The sequence below is a fragment of the Herpailurus yagouaroundi genome, unplaced genomic scaffold (assembly GCF_014898765.1).
Source record: "Herpailurus yagouaroundi ecotype Mexico unplaced genomic scaffold, PumYag 100, whole genome shotgun sequence".
In the NCBI taxonomy this organism is placed as follows: domain Eukaryota; kingdom Metazoa; phylum Chordata; class Mammalia; order Carnivora; family Felidae; genus Herpailurus; species Herpailurus yagouaroundi.
In genome coordinates this window covers 88,926,180-88,944,012 of record NW_024412391.1, presented here as the reverse complement: position 1 = coordinate 88,944,012, position 17,833 = coordinate 88,926,180, and the positions used below count along the sequence as shown (strand labels likewise).

The 17,833-nt window shown below is 49.0% G+C and overlaps 1 protein-coding gene across 6 annotated transcripts in view; it reads left to right on the top strand.

Annotated features, from left to right (window-relative positions):
- The window catches only part of GLI3 (GLI family zinc finger 3), a 267,337-nt gene extending 251,152 nt beyond the window's left edge, over positions 1 to 16,185 (top strand). For 5 of the 6 annotated variants that reach the window (XM_040473025.1, XM_040473019.1, XM_040473022.1 and 2 more), the window contains 3 exons: positions 4,479 to 4,769; positions 9,187 to 9,517; positions 10,515 to 16,185. In XM_040473025.1, the coding sequence (XP_040328959.1) occupies positions 4,479 to 4,769; positions 9,187 to 9,517; positions 10,515 to 12,820 (2,928 nt within the window). In that variant the 3' untranslated portion in view covers positions 12,821 to 16,185. The remainder of the gene's footprint in view (positions 1 to 4,478; positions 4,770 to 9,186; positions 9,518 to 10,514) is intronic. The other variant, XM_040473020.1, reaches the window with a different exon arrangement.
- Positions 16,186 to 17,833: the final 1,648 nt, after the last annotated feature.

Here is a 17,833-nt window from a genome sequence, read left to right as displayed (position 1 = left end):
CCAGAATTTGTCAACAGGAGACATCGTTCTGCCCCGCTAAGCACGTCATCAGTGCGGTTGCAGTGTGTGAGAGAGGAGCATTTGACCTTTCAGCTCAGGGACCATTGGCTTTAAGGTCCTTGCCAAATGTTCCTTCAGCCTAAGGGACAGAGCAAAAACATCTCTGAAGAGATTAACGACACTTTTTTTTTTTTTTTTTAAGTTTATCTCTTTATTTTGAGAGAGAGGGAGAAAGAGTACGAGCAGGGGAACAGCAGAGAGAAAGGGACAGAGAGAATCCCATGCAGGCTCTGCAGTGTCAGCACAGAGTCCGATGCATACCGCGAGATCATGACCTGAGCAGAAATCAAGAATCAGATGCTTAACCCCCTGAGCCACCCAAGCGTCCCCCACACTTTCTTAAAAGCACACTCACACTGAAGCTCATATGTGCAGGTTCACATGTGTGAACTCTTTTTGAAAGGGTCATGGTGGACTAAGGAGATTGCATCCTTTGGAATCTCATTATTAGTCAACTGTTTGAGGATGCTTTGGGGGAGATCCCACATACCCATATTTTCACGTCAAAAATGCTCTTACAGGGGCACCTGGGTGGCTCAGTCGGTTGGGCACCCGACTCTGCTCAGGTCGTGATTTCCCAGTTCGTGGGTTCAAGCCCAGCATCAGGCTGTGTGCTGACAGCTCAGAGCCCGGAGCCTGCTTCGGATTCTGTGTCTCCCTCTCTCTCTCTGCCCCTCCCCCTCTCATGCTCTGTCTCTCTCTGTGTCTCTCAAATATAAACAAAGGAAAATATTTTAAAACATAATAAAAAAGCTTTTACTACCCGTACTTCTTGTAGTGTCACCTACTGTACTTGTTTTGTGAGAACCTCTAGGGAGTCTAGGCGAATCCATAGAGACAGAAAGCAGGTAAGTGGTTGCCAGAGGCTGAGGGGAAGGGAATAGGGTAAGGATCTCTTTTGGGGATGATGAAAACATCCTAGAATTTGATTGATAGTAGTGACAGTTGCACAAGATTGCGGATGTACAAAATGCCACTGCACTGTGCAATTTCGAAGTGTTCTTTTAATGGTGTGTGAATTATATCTCAGTTTAAAATGTTTTAGGGAATGCGATTAACTTAGAATTAAATTAAAATACTTAACTGCATTCCATATATATATATATATATATATATATGCACAATTATGACTAGAAATTTAGAAGACATTCATTCCTATAGTATATAGGCCCAGGACCCAGGGCCCACCCCTGTTCTTATGGAGAAATTGGGGCAGTGAGTGTGTTAAGATTAGTGGTATGCACATGTACAGACATACTTACTCAGCTTTGTGTCTTTCTTATGGACCTAAAATATGTGCCCCGCAGTTTGCTATGCTTAAATGCATTACAGCTAAGCTTGTACACTTCTGTGAGGTAAAAAGTGCAATGCTGTATGAAAGTTTATCCATTAGGAGAGTAATAGATACCTCGGTCAGTCCTCTCTTTCACCAGGGTGGAACAGTTTATCTAAAATAAATTAACAGCCTTGAGCATGCAAGGCTTGGGCCTTCCGAATGATGGACATTTTCACATCCACCAAAATTAAGTTTGTCCAGGAAGTCTAGATTTGTGTCATAAGACGGTCCTAGATAATCCTAGATATCTTCTTTCACTTATTTGCTTTCTTATTTGTACTTTCATTCATTCGCTAAACAAATAGGGAGAGCTAGTTAGGTGACACAGCGCCTTGCTGTTCCACGTTCGGCACAGAATACCGTGGGCTAGAAGCCAGTCTGGCCCTCCCCACCCACCCCCAGGCTGCCTCACCCATGTGGGGCCATAGCAGTGACCTCTGCCAGGGACCCTTCCTCCAGACCACACAGCTTATGTCCTCCCAAAGCCACACTAAACAAGTTTCCTTGGGGTCTGACTCGGTTGTATCTCCTTCTCCAGAAAGTTCCAATGGCTCCCTCTTACCTTTAGGGAAAGTTTAGACTCCCTGGGCTTGTACCTGCTGTCACTGGGCCCAAGCCTGCCCTTCCACGCTTGACCTCTTACCTTTGTGGCTGTGAATGGCACTGACAGCCATGCCCCTGTGCACGAAGCGGTCCTGACTCTGGACCTTGGCTTTTCTTTCGCATCCCCTTCCCTCATTTTTATCCCTCAGAATCTTGTTCTTCTTTCAGGACCCAGCTGCAATGCCTCCTCCTAATAAAGTTCTGTTCATTGAGTAATTACTGTGTGCAACACATCAGGGTGAGCATTTCGTGTATGTTGTCCTGTTTAACCCTTACCATGACCCAGTGAGCTGGGCATTATACCCAGATGTAAAAACTTAATAACCGATGCCTCCTCCAATCACCCCAACTGAAAAATGGTTCCCCTGTGTCCACCTCACTCTGTAGCATTCAGAGTTTACCCTGGTGATAATTACGTGCTGTCATATTTCTCCTGCGTATTTTATATCCCCTGACATCAACTCCTGCGGTATATAACTTTGTGTTCACAGAGTCTTGCATAGAGTAGGGACCACGAAATGTTTATTGAAAAATCTAGTTGGGTAAATTCTACAAAGTCAAGTACACAAAAGTATCCATGGCTTTCACAAAGTACCTTCGGTTCAGGGGGTCAACAAGAAGACAGCCATGGCAGAAGTTGAGTTATCTCGGACCATGAGACCGGCAACATTTATCTTCACCTACAGTTCTGTTTCATCTCAGCCATTGATCACAACTGAATTTGGAGGCGAAGCCACGTAATTGGGTTAATGTGTTTTTTCGTTAACGCATTAAGTTTCCTGAACCCGTGTTCTGATGGTTTTTTTTAAGGGGATAGTGTGTATGCTCACACACAAGAGCACATGGATGGGTCCATATGTACTTGTAGGTGCTGTCGGTCCTGGGAGCATAGACTCTCCATTTCTAGCTGTGTCCTCCTTTCCCAACTAACCCATAGTATACACATGCATATATTTATGGGAACAGGAGCTTCTCAGACGCATAGTGCTGGCCTGGCTGTGTGCCCTCCCCCGGCCCAACCCCTCCCTGACACCTGCACCGCACATCCCAGTGTTCCCGCTGATGGAACAGCCTGTCACGGCAGTGAGGTGAGCAGGCACAGGGCCGATGTCAGAACACTATAAGGTAATGGCCCTGATCGCTGGAGCCATTCTTCTGTCCCTAATGCATAGAATTTGATGTGCTCGTCTCATTATATATATGCTGCAAATCACACAAGCCTCTGAATAGAAGTAATTCATAGTTAATGGGAATCAATTCTACCCAAAAGAATCGCAAATTTGGAGGTGAAGTCTCTCGGGATAATTTTCGGAGTCTTCACTTACTACATTAGGACATTTCATCGTTTTATGTAGCACTCAGTCTCTTCTTGGGCTTTTAGTGAAAAAGCATCTTTTAGACACATACATTCTTTAAGACAGGACATCTTTTTTAATATAATGGGTACATTACATTAATCATGCTTTTTATGACTATCACTTACCTAATAGCTTACCTTCTGATATACATAGACATCTACTCATATAAGCACTCATGCATATATTATATTTCAAACCGGGTAAACAAGATCTCAGTTCTGATGTTGGTCATGAGTCGGTGACAGTGATTCTGTGATTTCAGTGAATAATTTAGCTATAAGCATCCATATACTTTTTAATGACAGCATTTGTAGGTTTGATCGCTGGCCCACAAAGGAAATGAAATAATTCACAGGCCTCAGTGTTCAAGAGCAAAGCCTAGATCAGGAACCCTCATGTCCAGGACACCATCCAACAGCCCTTCTCAGTTTGTGAGTGAGCTTTCATAGACGGTCTAACAGGGCTTTAGAGCTTTGAAAATCCGAAAGGTTCTGGATATTCAGAGCCCTGATCATCCCAGACCGTGGTAATGCCACCCAAACGGGCATATTTTAGTGATCTCTAACATTGAAGAGGGGTTGGCAATGTTTTAAAATTATGCCTGTGTATAGAGAGCACATTTCCACAAAGGCTGTAGGGATTTTTTTGGTCTGAGAACCAGGACATCCCTAAGGAATTTCTTCACACAGACCCTCCCCAAGGCATATATTCTGATTAGGTGACAGGTGTCTTTAAGCCTTCTTCTTAGAAGAAGATGGTGGTCGCTACCACCATCTTTTGTTACCATCATCTTCAAATACCTATTGAGTAGCTACTGTGACACAGGATACTTCTTCCTACTCTCAGGATAAATGTTTCCAAGAACATACAGGCAAGTTACGCACTCCCCGCTCTCCTAGCACATTCTCTAAAAGAATAGCCTATTAAAGCTAGATTCACTGACCGGTATTCAGATGGCCTTTATTAAACACTTAGTACGTAGAGGTATTTGAACATGTCACAGCTTTGCGGCAGTGCTTTTGAAGGAATTCAAGATACGGTGTGCACCCATGAGACTGTTGGGCTGGGGCGTTATCCCTTTGATAACCGTCTCTTATTTCGTTCCATGTGGCTTTTGGCAGAAACCGTATGTGTGCAAAATCCCAGGCTGCACTAAGCGCTACACAGACCCCAGTTCCCTCCGGAAGCATGTGAAGACAGTGCATGGCCCAGAGGCTCATGTCACCAAGAAGCAGCGTGGGGACATACATCCTCGGCCTCCCCCACCACGAGATTCCGGCAGCCACTCACAGTCCAGGTCACCTGGCCGGCAGACTCAGGGAGCCCTTGGTGAGCAGAAGGACCTCAGCAACACTACCTCAAAGCGGGAAGAATGCCTCCAAGTGAAAGCAGTCAAGGCAGAGAAGCCCATGGTATGTCATTCACTTTCCTTCTGCTTGACCTCAAGCCACCCTAGGTCGTTCTCAAAAGCCAGCTAGGGCATTAGGAGGGACCAGACTGCCCGGGTCCTCACTGCCCTGGGCTCTCTGATTGAAGAGGTCAGGAGCTCAGAGACCTGGGTTCCTTACTCAAGGTGAATCAGTGTAGAAGAGCTCAGAAAAGAGCATCAAGCTTTGCTAACGGTTAGCTAAATCAATCTGGAGCCAGACCACTTTGTTGTGGCAGGTAGAGAGGCATGACTGTCTACATTTTCAGCAGGGCCATAATGCAGAAAATCATCCATTCTATCTTTCTGGAAACATGTTTTTTGTCTTGTGCTTTGCCCGGGTGACCCTGAGATAAATAAGCCGTGGCCCCCGGTCTTTAGGCACTTACAGTCCAGCAGGGTAGACAGACCAGCAATAGGCAGATATTTACAACTCCATGTGCTGGGTCTTTAACACAAGTCTGCATGAGAGCATTCAAGGGGGGAACAAACCACCCGCGCACTTGAGGATGTGACTGGCGAGGCTGAGGGGGTGGCCCTCAAGTTCAGCACTTAGAGAGGGGCAGGGGCAGGGCCGCAGAAACCGTGGGGCCCTGGGAGGATGTGCAGAAGTAAAAACGAGTGAGGATAAGAAAGATTAGATTTTACTGGTGATGGGGAATGACTTGGCACAGCTGGTTTATTTTAGAAAAGCCAGCTTGAGTTCCAGGCTAGGGATTGGCTTGATAGACCAGAGACCATTTCTGCTGTGGTACCTGAACCAAGGAGGCAGAGAGCAAGGGAGGCATTTGAAAGATGTCACAGGGAAAACTCATTCTGGTTTGGTGACTGATGGATGGTTTATGCTACACTCGCAGCTTCTCTCAGACTTCTGTTGGTGATTTTTCTTTATGTATGTGCCATACTGAAACATCTAAAACTTTTTAGAAGATGAGAAAAATGGAAAGAGAAGCTGTCCGAAGAGGTTCAGTACATTTGTATTTGGCAGTGTACCTAATGGAGTCAGCTCTGGGAACGTGTCAGGTTCTGGTCTGGCGCTCTCTGCATATGGAGGAAATGTACCAGGTAGATTTCCTGGTACCAGGAAAGGTACCAGGTACTCCGTGCGCTTAGATTAACAGATGCCTGGAAATGGTCAGGCAGGCATATGTATACTCAGTTTAAGGAAGTGTTTTCTTAAAATGAGGACAGTCCAGCAATCGGGTGGACATCCTGTGAATTCCAGAGTGATATCACTACACAGCAGTACGTATGGGTAAGAAAGAATGCACATTCAGTTCCAGGGTTGACAGAGTGCAGTTGAATGACTGATTGAATTTTAACGACTTACTGAGTTTGTCTTACAAGTTTTAGAAAGCGACATAAAGTCTAGCCAAAAATAATACAAATGAGCTCTCCAGGTTTATCATTACTTCCCAGAGGGTAGCTGTATTTTGTTTTTAAAAAGCACCTGAGTCAGAAAAGAAAAAGAAAAGGCACCTTAGTCAAAAGTTGATGTGTGTGTTATGACTCATCACTATAGTTTAAAATTAATTAGTTCACGAGCAGCGTTTTCAATACTTTCTTTCGGGACCACATATCAATTTCCTAAAATAAAGTCCACCTGTACTGTGCAGAACATTCAACAGTTTATCCTCAAGTGTTTAATGAAACAAGGAAAATGAATCTGTAGTCTCCTAGATTATGTCATCGAGAGACAATGATTTATGTTCTTTGGACATCCTACGGACCCAGAGCCTCTCGTACCTTTAATGTACATCCCTAGCCCAAGGAAACTTGTCATCTCCTCTCCAAACACCCATTATTTAAAAAGAAAATTGGTAGAAATAGGAACTTATAGTTATTTGGCTCAGTGACATCTGAGATGCCCCAAGATGTGAACTATTTTATAAAGTAATTAAATCATAGAAACATGGGCTGGAAGGGATCATAGAGATCGAGACGAAGCTCCATATTTTATAGGTAAGGCTAAAAAAAATCAAATTTCCTACTGGGGTTATTGTGTACATACACATGCAAATAGAAGTAGACACCTTCATAGACATTTACTAATGCATATGAGATTTAATTTCTAATGTTCTTTCTTTAAAAACTTGTCTTTGATCATCATGCTATGAATTAAATTCTTTCTTCTTTTTTTCTTATTAATTCCACATCTCTTCTTTGTAATGCTCCTAAATGTCTTGTTCTCACTTCCTAAGGACAGTGGGTAATAAGGTGAGGGAATTTTGGCTTCTCTGCCCTTTTTGTTTTGTGTTCATTTTAACATTTAACTTTTAAGCGTTCCATTTTTCTTTTGTTTTTTTTTTTTTTTTTTTGTGCTTTGTGATATCTTTGGTAGTGACCATTACTCAGATCTGTTTCAAACATAGAAGCAATGTGTTTTGAACGTTCAGCATGTGGAAATGTGGAGTTAGATGGTGAAACTCATCGTTTTATTTGTCTAGGCTTTCATAATAAATCACACTGGGGCCGACCAAGCAGATGTTCGCAAAGACTATTTAATTATCAGATTGACACATGTAAATTCATTCTTGGACCAGACAGGTACCTCCCTCTTTGAGGACGATCTGTATACATTTGCTGTTAGCAAGTTAATCTATATTTAAATGTCTGAGCTCCTCTGAGCAGCTCTCGTTACAAGCTCATTTGCATCTCCTCCTGTGCCCTGTGGAAGGGAGTCTGCTGTGCGTGTGTACGTACACATCCACACAGATCCACACGCACGCACTCTGAGTGGACAGTCCAAGAGGAAAAGACCAAGAGAACTCTGGATGCTCCAAGTACCTTGAGAAGGAGCAGGTGGCCCGGCACTCCCAAGATTCTGCGGAAGCAAAACTCAAGCGAGGCTTCACGAACTCATGATCCCATTTGTGTGTCTTACTTTGCTCTGCTTGGTTGCCCAGGACAAACTTCATGTATCACATGGCACTCACTTAGAAAGTGTTCATTTGCTTGGGTGTATGTGCTGTGGTTGCAGAGCGAGTGTTAACGGGTTCTACTGAGAAGCCCTCTATCTAAAACCCCTTCCCGACGGTACCGTGCAGCCCACCTGGGGCAGTAGGTGTCTGTCACTGAGTGTGTGTGTGTGTGTGTGTGTGTGTGTGTGTGTGTGTGTAGTTCTCTCTCCCTGGAGGATTTGCTCTTCCGGCTGCTGTCAGGCTCCAGTTTGTAGAGTAATGGTGGAGGAAGGCACTGTGGAAGAATGGAACTAGCCCCCAGCTGGGAGTCTAGGCTGGTCACACCATTGACTTTGTGACTTTGTGACTCTGGTCAGTCACTGAACTTCTCTGAACGAATATCACTTTTCTTATCAACACAAAAGGGGTGATACTGTGTATCAACCAGGGCACCGGTGGGATTTTAGATAGAGCAGACTGCTCCTTGAGGGTCATTTTATATGGTGCTCCCCAGACCTGAGGACAGTCAGCTTTCTGCTCCCCAGCTCCAGGAGCTCCAGGGGGGGCATCCTCTCCCTGACTGAGAATCAGTGGACTATATCAAGTTTCTGTCTAGTTGCAGAATTGTCTTCCACAGTCCACGCGGTTGGGGGCGGGGAGACGTTGCCTGATTCTCCTAGAGAAATGCCAGGGCACTTTCGATCATTCCCCAGACTCAGATGGCTGTAACTTGCACCCTTTCAAGCCCCCCACCCCCACTACCCCACCGGGTACAGCAGAAGCTAAGTGATGGAGGTTGTGCCTCCTACAGCTGCCTTTACCCACAGCCTGGTTGGGGTTCTACAGAGCAGTCAAGTACGCACAGAAAGAGGCAGAGGTCACGGAGAGCTCGGGGAACCATCCCTGAATAGCTCAGAGGGGGTCTCGTGTGCTGCTGGTGCTCAGCTTCCACGTATGCTGTAGCCAAGCAGCATGAACCTCTGGGCCAAAGCCACCTGGGATAATAAGACCAGCTGATGCTCTCAGAGCCAATCAGTAAATGTTTCCCAGGTCTTTTTATATTTCGTGCGCTTTCCGGGCCTCACAATTCCCACAACGGTCCCGAAGATAAGGAAGATGTCCCCTTTTTATAAGGGATAAGGAAACTGAGGTTCAGAGTGACCAAGTATTTTGCCCGGAGGATAAAGTCAGGTCGTGCAAGCGGGATTGCACCTGAGGGAGTGTGTTTGCAGAGCTGGCCTCTGGGGCGGGATTCCACAAGTGGAGGTGGTGCCAGTCACACCCCGTGCAGCAAGCCCGGCTTCCATCGCCCCCACTGCACATCCGCCTGGCATTCCATCAGTCTCTGTGGTCGAGGGAGGCCGCCTCCCTTCACCAGCACATAGTTCTTCTCATGCAACCCTCTGAGCTCCCTGCGGGGCTAGGTCTGCATGAGCTCTCATTCCCGGCTCCCTTTCCTTTTTCCTTCGCGGTGACGTTTCTCTGCTTTCCTCTCGACCCCAGCAGACATCTCAGCCAAGCCCTGGTGGTCAGTCTTCATGCAGCAGCCAACAGTCCCCCATCAGCAACTATTCCAACAGTGGGCTCGAGCTTCCTCTGACCGACGGCGGGGGTGTGGGAGACCTCGGGGCCATCGACGAAACCCCAATCATGGACTCGACCATTTCCACTGCCACCACGGCCCTCGCTTTGCAAGCCAGGAGGAATCCGGCAGGGACCAAATGGATGGAACACGTAAAACTAGAAAGGCTCAAACAAGTGAATGGAATACTGCCACGACTGAACCCCATTCTACCCCCCAAAGCCCCTGCAGTCTCTCCTCTCATAGGAAACGGTGAGTTCCGTGTCCTACCTCACGTCAGCTCAGGGCTGTCTGTTCTTTTCTGTACAAACCAGTGTGAGAGGAACCAGGCTTGATGTGTGTTGGTATGTCCCCTGGTCCTCACATTATACTGTCACCATACGTACGTGTCAGGGTTGCCTTTCTGGGGAGTCCATATTTTAAAAACAGGTAATAAGGGGATGATCCCGAACCAGAAAGTAGCACATAGGATAATACTGTGTGCATGACTACCGTTCTGATGGTGAAATTGTAGCTGTTAGACCAGGGTGGGGAGATCCCTGCAACAAAGACATTTGGGGTTAGCATTGCCATCTGGTTTCCAGTCTACAGTTGGGAGTTCCACAGCCACCTTTTTTTTTTTTTTTAATGTTTATTTATTTTTAAGAGAGACAGAGACAGTATGAGTGGGAGCTGGGCAGAGAGACAGAGATACAGAAGCCAAAGTAGGTTCCAGCCTCTGAACTGTCAGCACAGAGCGGGATGTGGGGCTGGAACTCACGGACCACGAGATCATGACCTGAGCTGAAGTCAGGCGCTTAACCTACTGAGCCACCCAGGTGGCCCAGTTCAGCAGCCACCTTGATTTGACGTTTCAAGGGAAGCCAGGCAGCCTTTTGCACTGGCAGACCCATGTCAGGTTTCGCTCCTGAGATTGCACTGAATACCGGGGCGTATCCTAAAGGGGGAACCTCCCCACCCACCAGCTCAGGCAGACTCCCCCTTCTCAGGATGTCCGAGGAAGCCCTCCGGTCCATATGACACTCCTGGAATGGCCTTGGCCTTGCCTGTAACCCAGGCACTGTGTGCACATCCCAGGACTCTTCATCTTGCCCTAGACCTCCACGTGTGAAGCCGCTTAACTGATCCAGGGTGATTGTACGGTTTTGTCTAAGCCGGGGGTCGGCCAGCTTTCCCGCCGACTTGTAATCCCGGGGCCTGTTCCACGTCACCCTGAAACGAATCCGTGTTTCCCACCCTTCCTCCGCAGGCACTCAGCCCAGTACCAGCTGCAGTTTGGGCGGGCCCATGACTCTGCTCCCGAACAGAAGCGACCTTTCTGGTGTGGACATCACCATGTTGAACATGCTCAACCGGAGGGACAGCAGCACCAGCACCATCAGCTCCGCCTACCTGAGCAGCCGGCGCTCCTCGGGCATCTCCCCCTGCTTCTCCAGCCGCAGGTCCAGCGAGGCGTCCCAGGCCGAGGGCCGGCCCCAGAACGTGAGCGTGGCCGACTCGTACGACCCCATCTCCACGGACGCGTCGCGCAGGTCCAGCGAGGCCAGCCAGTGCGAGGGCCTGCCCAGCCTGCTCAGCCTCACGCCCGCGCAGCAGTACCGGCTGAAAGCCAAGTACGCGGCGGCCACCGGCGGGCCGCCCCCCACGCCGCTGCCCAATATGGAGAGGATGAGCCTGAAGACCCGGATGGCCCTGCTCGGCGACGGCAGGGAGCCCGCGGTAGCCCTGCCCCCCGTCCACCCTCCGCGGAGGTGTAGCGACGGGGGCGCCCACGGGTCGGGCCGCCGCCCTCTACTGCCCCCGGACGTGCTGGGCAACGGCGTGAGGAGGGCCAGCGACCCGGTGAGGACAGTGTCCGAGAGCCTCTCCCTGCCCCGCGTGCAGCGGTTCAGCAGCCTCCACGGCTTCGACCCCCCAGGTTTGCCCCCATCCCTGGACAAGCGGAACTTAGTGCTTCAGAACTACACTCGGCCCGAGGGCGGCCCGCCCCGCCACTTCCTGCCGTCTCCCTGCCCTCCGAGCATCACTGAGAACATCACCCTGGAGTCCCTGACCGTGGACGCCGACGTGAACCTGAACGATGAGGATTTCTTGCCCGATGACGTGGTGCAGTATTTGAATTCCCAGAACCAAGCGGGATACGAGCAGCACTTCCAAAGCGCCGTCTCTGACGACGGCAAAGTGCCCCCCGGGCCCGGCTTGGGGAGCGGGCCCGGGGACTTTGAGCCTCCGGGGCTGCCCGACGGCCACGCCGGCCAGCAGTACCGCCGGCTGGAGCAGCCCTGCACCGAAGCCAGCAAATCCGACCTGCCCATTCAGTGGAACGAAGTCAGCTCCGGCAGCGCCGACCTGTGCTCCTCCAAGCTGAAATGCGGCCCGCGGCCCGCGGCGCCACAGCCGCGAGCCTTCGGCCTCTACGGCAACCCGGGCGCGCACCCACAGGACGCCTTGAGGAGCGGAGCTGGCCCAGCCGGGGCCTACCAGAGCCTCGCAGAGCCCGGCAGCTCCTACGGCGGCCCCGAGCACAGCGGAAACGCCTTCCACGCACAGCCCTACAAGGCCCAGCAGTACGGGAACTGCCTCAACAGGCAGCCGGGGGCGCCCGGCTTGCCTGACGGCGTCTGCGGGGCCGGGATTCCAGCGGCAAAGCTGAAAAGCACCTCAGCGCAGGGAAGCGGGAGCCAGCCAGAGTTCGGCCTGTCGCCGGGGGTGCCCGGCGAGTCCGCGGGCGCCGCGGTGAGTGGCATGGCCACCCAAGACCTGGTGGGACAGGGGTACCTGGCCCATCAGCTCCTCAGCGACAGCGTGCACCACCCAGGGGCCGGCCGCGGCGCTCAGCAGATGCTAGGGCAGGTTAGTGCTACCTCACACCTCAACGTCTATCAAGGGCCGGAGAGCGGCCTGCCGGGGCCTCCCTGCATCGGCAGCCAGCCGGCAGGCTTGGCGGCCGCCAGGGGCTACCAGCCGTGTGCCGGCTACGGGGGCGGCCGGCGCCAGGCTGCGCTGAGGGGCAGCCTCTCTCTGCAGCAGGGACAGCTCAGTGACACAAGTCAGACCTGCAAGGTGAACGGCATCAAGACGGAGATGCAAGGGCAGCCCCATCAGCTGTGTTCTAACGTGCAGGGTTACTCTGGTCAGTTCTATGACCAACCCGTTGGCTTCGGTCAGCACGACATGAAGACTGGTTCCTTCTCCATCTCGGAAGCCAACTGCCTGCTACAGGGGGCCAGCGCCGAAAACTCTGAATTACTTTCCCCGGGTGCTAACCAGGTGACCAGCACGGTTGACGGCCTTGACGGCCATGACCTGGAAGGGGTGCAGATTGATTTTGACGCCATCATAGACGACGGGGACCACGCCAGCCTGATGTCAGGAGCCCTGAGCCCCGGCATCATTCAGAACCTTTCCCTTTCCTCCTCCCGCCTCACGACGCCCCGCGCGTCCCTCCCGCTGCCCGCGCTGTCCGTGAGCACCACCAACATGGCCATCGGGGACATGAGCTCCTTGCTGACCTCCCTCGCGGAAGAAAGCAAATTCCTTGCGGTTATGCAATAGGGCGTTAGGGGAGAAGGCTGCCAACCAACGTGAAACTTTAGGAGTTTAAAAGATTAAATGGACTCAGTTTTTTGTTTTTTTTTTTTGCTGTTTTTTTGTTTTGTTTTGTTTTGTTTTTAGTTCTGTATGTATTTTAGCAATTTCATCTCACCTAACTGGGATGTGTTTCAAGTATATTCCTTTTATGGAAAAGGACTCTGAACAACCCTAAAGTATTCTAGGGAGAAACTGTCTTCCATTTCAGTTTTGAATCAGTATTGTTACACTAGAACCATCCTCTTTTTTTTTTTTTTAACTATAAGCCCATCCCCCTTTCTAGTAAACCAGTGTAAATGTGCGATGTGCATGTTCTCATTTCTTTTCAAAGAGAGGTCAGACGAAAGGATTTGATATGTTTCTCTGTTACCCAAAGGAAATAGGAGTTGGTGTGCTTTTTGACCGAGGGGTGATGGCTTCCAGCTTTTCAGATCTCCCTTTACATGTGCTCTGTGTTTGTTTTTGGTTTTTTGGAGGGTTTTCGTTTTGTTTTGTTTTTGTTTTTGGTAATTCCCACACTGGGCACAAGAATCGGAATAAGGATAGTGAGTTTAAGAGAATCTCTGGTGGGGGCGCTGTAGCAGAGATAACCGATTTTTTTTACCTGCTCCCCCTCCTCGCCCCCCCCCCCCCAGTTCAGGTCAGGGCATGCTTTCAACACTTGCACACAGTGGGAATTTGGGGCTCTGGCAGATGAACTAGTTTGTTCATGGTTGGGGTTTAGAATTCTCCTGTCCGTGAGTGCACTCAGGGCGGGTACGTCTACACGCTCAACTCCTCAGTTATCTGTCTTGCTTTTTCTCCCTCCGTCCCCATGACCAATCGATGCTGTTCCGCGCTCCAGGGAGAGAGGGGAAGGGCCACGAGTTTGCTACTTGCATCTGTCCCGACGAGAAGTTAGGTAGATTGTAGAGTGAAGCTACTGGGTAGAAATAGTTGGGGGAACATTTGTGGGTTTGCTGTGTTTGTTAATGATAGTTCCATCTCTTTACCCGTTGTCATAGGTAACTGAGAATTGATTATATATAGTTCCAAGTATATAGGTATTGAAACAACCCGGCAGCCGCCTATGTCATTGCCATATATTAATTCCACTGTAGTGAAGGAGTATTTCTATTCTAAGTGCCCTATTTTAAGGGATTGGTAAAACTTAGTTGTGAAAGGAAAAGCTCACATATGATGACCTTTGGAATAAATCCCTTTAACAATTGTTAGTGTTTAAGAGCACTGGGGAGGACGGTTAGTAGCTGTGTGGATGGATGCCTTTTCTTACACCCAGTCTATTAAACGATGCATCCATTTAAGAAGTTAAATGTTCTATGCAGTTAGTCCTGAATGGGGACTTAATTGGTACTTTCGTTTTGGATTAAAACATTTTAAAGACTAAAAGGAGTACAGCTACTTCCCATGTGCAGTCGATACACATAAAAGACATACTATGTGTGCACAGAGTACATGGATTATCCAGCATTTCACATTTACAAATATGTAAACTATTAATAATAAAATATTAACACCTCAGACTACCTGCTCCTTTTTTCCCATTGACCCTGGACTTGGATTTATCCAGAGTGATTCATGAGTCAATTGGGTGGCTTTTTCCCTTTATTCCTGCCATTTGAATTAGTATTAGACAAAGTCAAGTAAAATAAAATAATAGGTCATAGGAAAACAAAATGTTAGATCCAGCCCGTTTTTCTCACGTTTGTGTTCTCTCATTTGGACCAAGAATCTCAGCATGGAGGTAAACGTGCCCTTTGGGACTTTGTGGCTAACAAAGTTGGGTTTGCTTTCAATTGGATGTTCCTGAAATCAAGAGGGATGTTGAGACCCTTCCCGCCCACAGCCAGCACCTACTTTTAGGTCAAAGGATGCATCTGCTGTGGAACAGAGCCCCAAAGCAAAAGACAGCTACTGATCTGAGCTCAGTGGAGTGGAGTCTACCAAGTTCCAACAGAAAAGAGCCAGGCTTTTTCCTCACACAGGTCAGGATCCGGTCACAAAATCAGCGATCCATTCCCCGAGTCTCCTTTTTCCACAAACCCGAGCATCTCCAGGTCTTGATCTTACATGCTCTCATGGTTTGGTCTGACCCCCGTCCTCCCTCTGTCTCAAAGCTTGGGTCCCGGGCGTTCTCCCGTCTCCTGAGTGAGGACAGCGGGTCCCTGGCACCACGCGGCCCTCCCCAGTAAAATTCCCAGAGGCGACCTCCATTTCTCAGTTACCATCATTTCCTAAGTCACCCTCGTCCTTCGTGGAAGGATGGACGGCAGCTGGGTGAGGACCATTGTCATCTTGTGCCTCTGTTTTCCTTCACTTCTTCTTTTCCTACTTTTACCTTCTACCCTTAGATTTGCAGGAGATACTCTTGCTTCAGCTCCACATTTGGCTTCTCTCCGTGGAAATCTCAGAAAGAGGGGGACGAGGGGAGAGGGAGGAAGAAGGCATACTTTTCCAGGAGAGCAGTGATGCTGGACAGTCAGTGGAAGGAGGGTCTGTCGGGCCACGTACAAGTCTGTGGACTTGGTGTCAGCTGGGACAGGACCCACCCCAGCCTCCAACCTTCTCTCTGCTTTCCTGCCCCGCGCGTTGAGGGAGACAGCAGCAACTGCCTAGTTTCACATCCTGCCTTTCAATGCAGGCTAGTACATGGTCCTCCTGTTGAACATCTGTGTTCACCATAGTTTCACAGGTTAAACCATTCCGTGTTCTTTTCTGGAGAGCTGACGAGACTGCACCCTGCTCCTCATACATTGGTTCATCCTCTCAAGCCGCAGTGGTGATTCTTGCGATGTATGTGCCTTATTTTATGTTAATCTCGTCGATGCGAGGGACCAGTTGGTGTCGCCCGATGGATGGACCGGGGCTCCGGGCCGCGCACTCCCCGGCCGGCCGCGAGCACACGATTGTAGCCGAGTCTGAGCTGTCTTGTAACCCGGTTTCCCGTGTTGTTTTGAACTGATGGAGGATGTTCTCTTCTGACAAGTTACCGTTGTGTATCCTGCAAACGTGTAAAATAAGATACAAGTTCATTTTTTTCGCCTTTTTTAGATTTTTAAAAAAATAAAACGTGTAATCCTTTTTTAAAAGAAAACACCTGTAAATACATTTAAGGATTGTAGGCGTAGTGTTCGGATGTGGCCGGCCCGGGGCCGTCTCGGATCAGCCTGCAGCCGTGCGGTGAGGCCCCCAAGCCCACCTCATGCCCAGGGCTGCGGTCCCGCCACGCGTGGACTCTACTTTTGCTTTCAGAACCACCTACTCCTTTTGTAACAAAAAGAAAGAACCATGTTTCTTACACTGTCAATAAAAAACGCTTTGTACTGAAATTGTTCCAGGGTCGTTTCTTTGATCCGTAGCTGAAGGGAGAGCGGCTTCCCTGGGAAGGATCCAGAGCTTGTGTTTGGACCCAGACCCTACCCGCCCCCACTCCCACCCCACCCCCACACACACAGACAAGCTGAGTGCGCGTCTGTCCTGACGCTCCCATTCCTCCTCCCCAAATTGGGGTGCTGATGCACCTGCCGGCGGGGATGTCCGTGAGGGTGCCTACCTGGGAGGCACGCCGGTTACGACCATAATCGTTTTCCTTCATTTTATCCCTTCACCAGACTCTGGGGAAGGATGCGAATAAGGTTTGATGTCTAACAACTAAACTGGTTTCTCTTTTATAAGTGATCCTCTCTCTTCAAGGGATATAGGGGATAATGCACGTGGCCCTCGAGCACACGCTTGTAGGTACGTCGGCAAGTCCCCAGGGGACTTCCATCCTGTGGGAGACCCAGGTGTCCCGCCCCGTCTCCCAGCAAGGGATTCTGCAGTCCTAGGGACTCTTTGAGCTTTCTTAATTCGCAAGGGAGGACTTCTCTCATGAGCCCCGATGTCTTTGCTTCCATAACTAGAGCCCTCACATAAGGCATCCACATGAATACAGGAAAAAATAAAAAAAAAGAATTTGTTCTCCACTTTCAGTAAAAAATCGTTGGCTTACAAAGCCGTATGCCGTGGAGTAGGTCAAGGTAAAGTACGACACACAAGGTTTATAGACAGGACGGGAGGAAAATGGGGTTCCCGAGGAATGGGGCACATGCCATAGATTCAGTTCATGTGAGCGGGCAGTCGGGTGCAGTTCAAGGCTTTGTTTAAAGAAAACACCTTCTGCTGGGGGCGCCTGGGTGTCTCAGTGGAGCATCCAACTTCGGCTCAGGTCATGATCTCACGGTTCGTGAGTTCGAGCCCCGCGTTGGGCTCTGTGCTGACAGCTCGGAGCCTGGAGCCTGTTTCACATTCTGTGTCTCCCTCTTTTTCTGCCCCTTCCCGCTCACACTCTGTTTCTCTCTCTCTCAAAAATAAATAAACATTAAAAAATTAAGAAAAAAAAACCCCACCTCCCATGTAGACTCAGAAGCAGAGTTTGAGGTGAAATGGTAGGGGTGCAATCTATTCGGCATTTCATAAAAGTGTAGGTAATTTGGGGAACCTAAAGATGTTCTGTATTACCCAAATGAGAATTTAATAAGAGAATGCTAGAATAGATGGAACAATTAATCCACTGCCAAAATATCTTATTCATCCTTTTCTCTGGTTTTTTTTTTTTTTTTTTTTTTTTTTTTCCTTTTCTGGGCAGCTTTCCCCCTTTGGTTTTAATTCATAATGGACTTACTATTCCAAGGACAATCTGGGCCCATCTTTCTGTTAATATTAGCTTAAAAAAAATCTCACTTTACCAACGTAGACCTAGATCATGCCTCCTCTACCTAGTTATTCAACCTCTTTATACTTTTCAGAAATAGTAATTGAATCTAAACTGTTTTTTGGCTTTTTAAAATTTCCCTGGCATTATGTGGCCACAGGCATGATTAGCCCAGCAGAGGCGTGGGATCCCGGGTTCTATACGTTGTCTCACCTGAACCGGAATCTTCCACTTCCCCTGCGGTTTCCACCCTTCCCTCTCGACACCCACTGGCAGGCTATGAG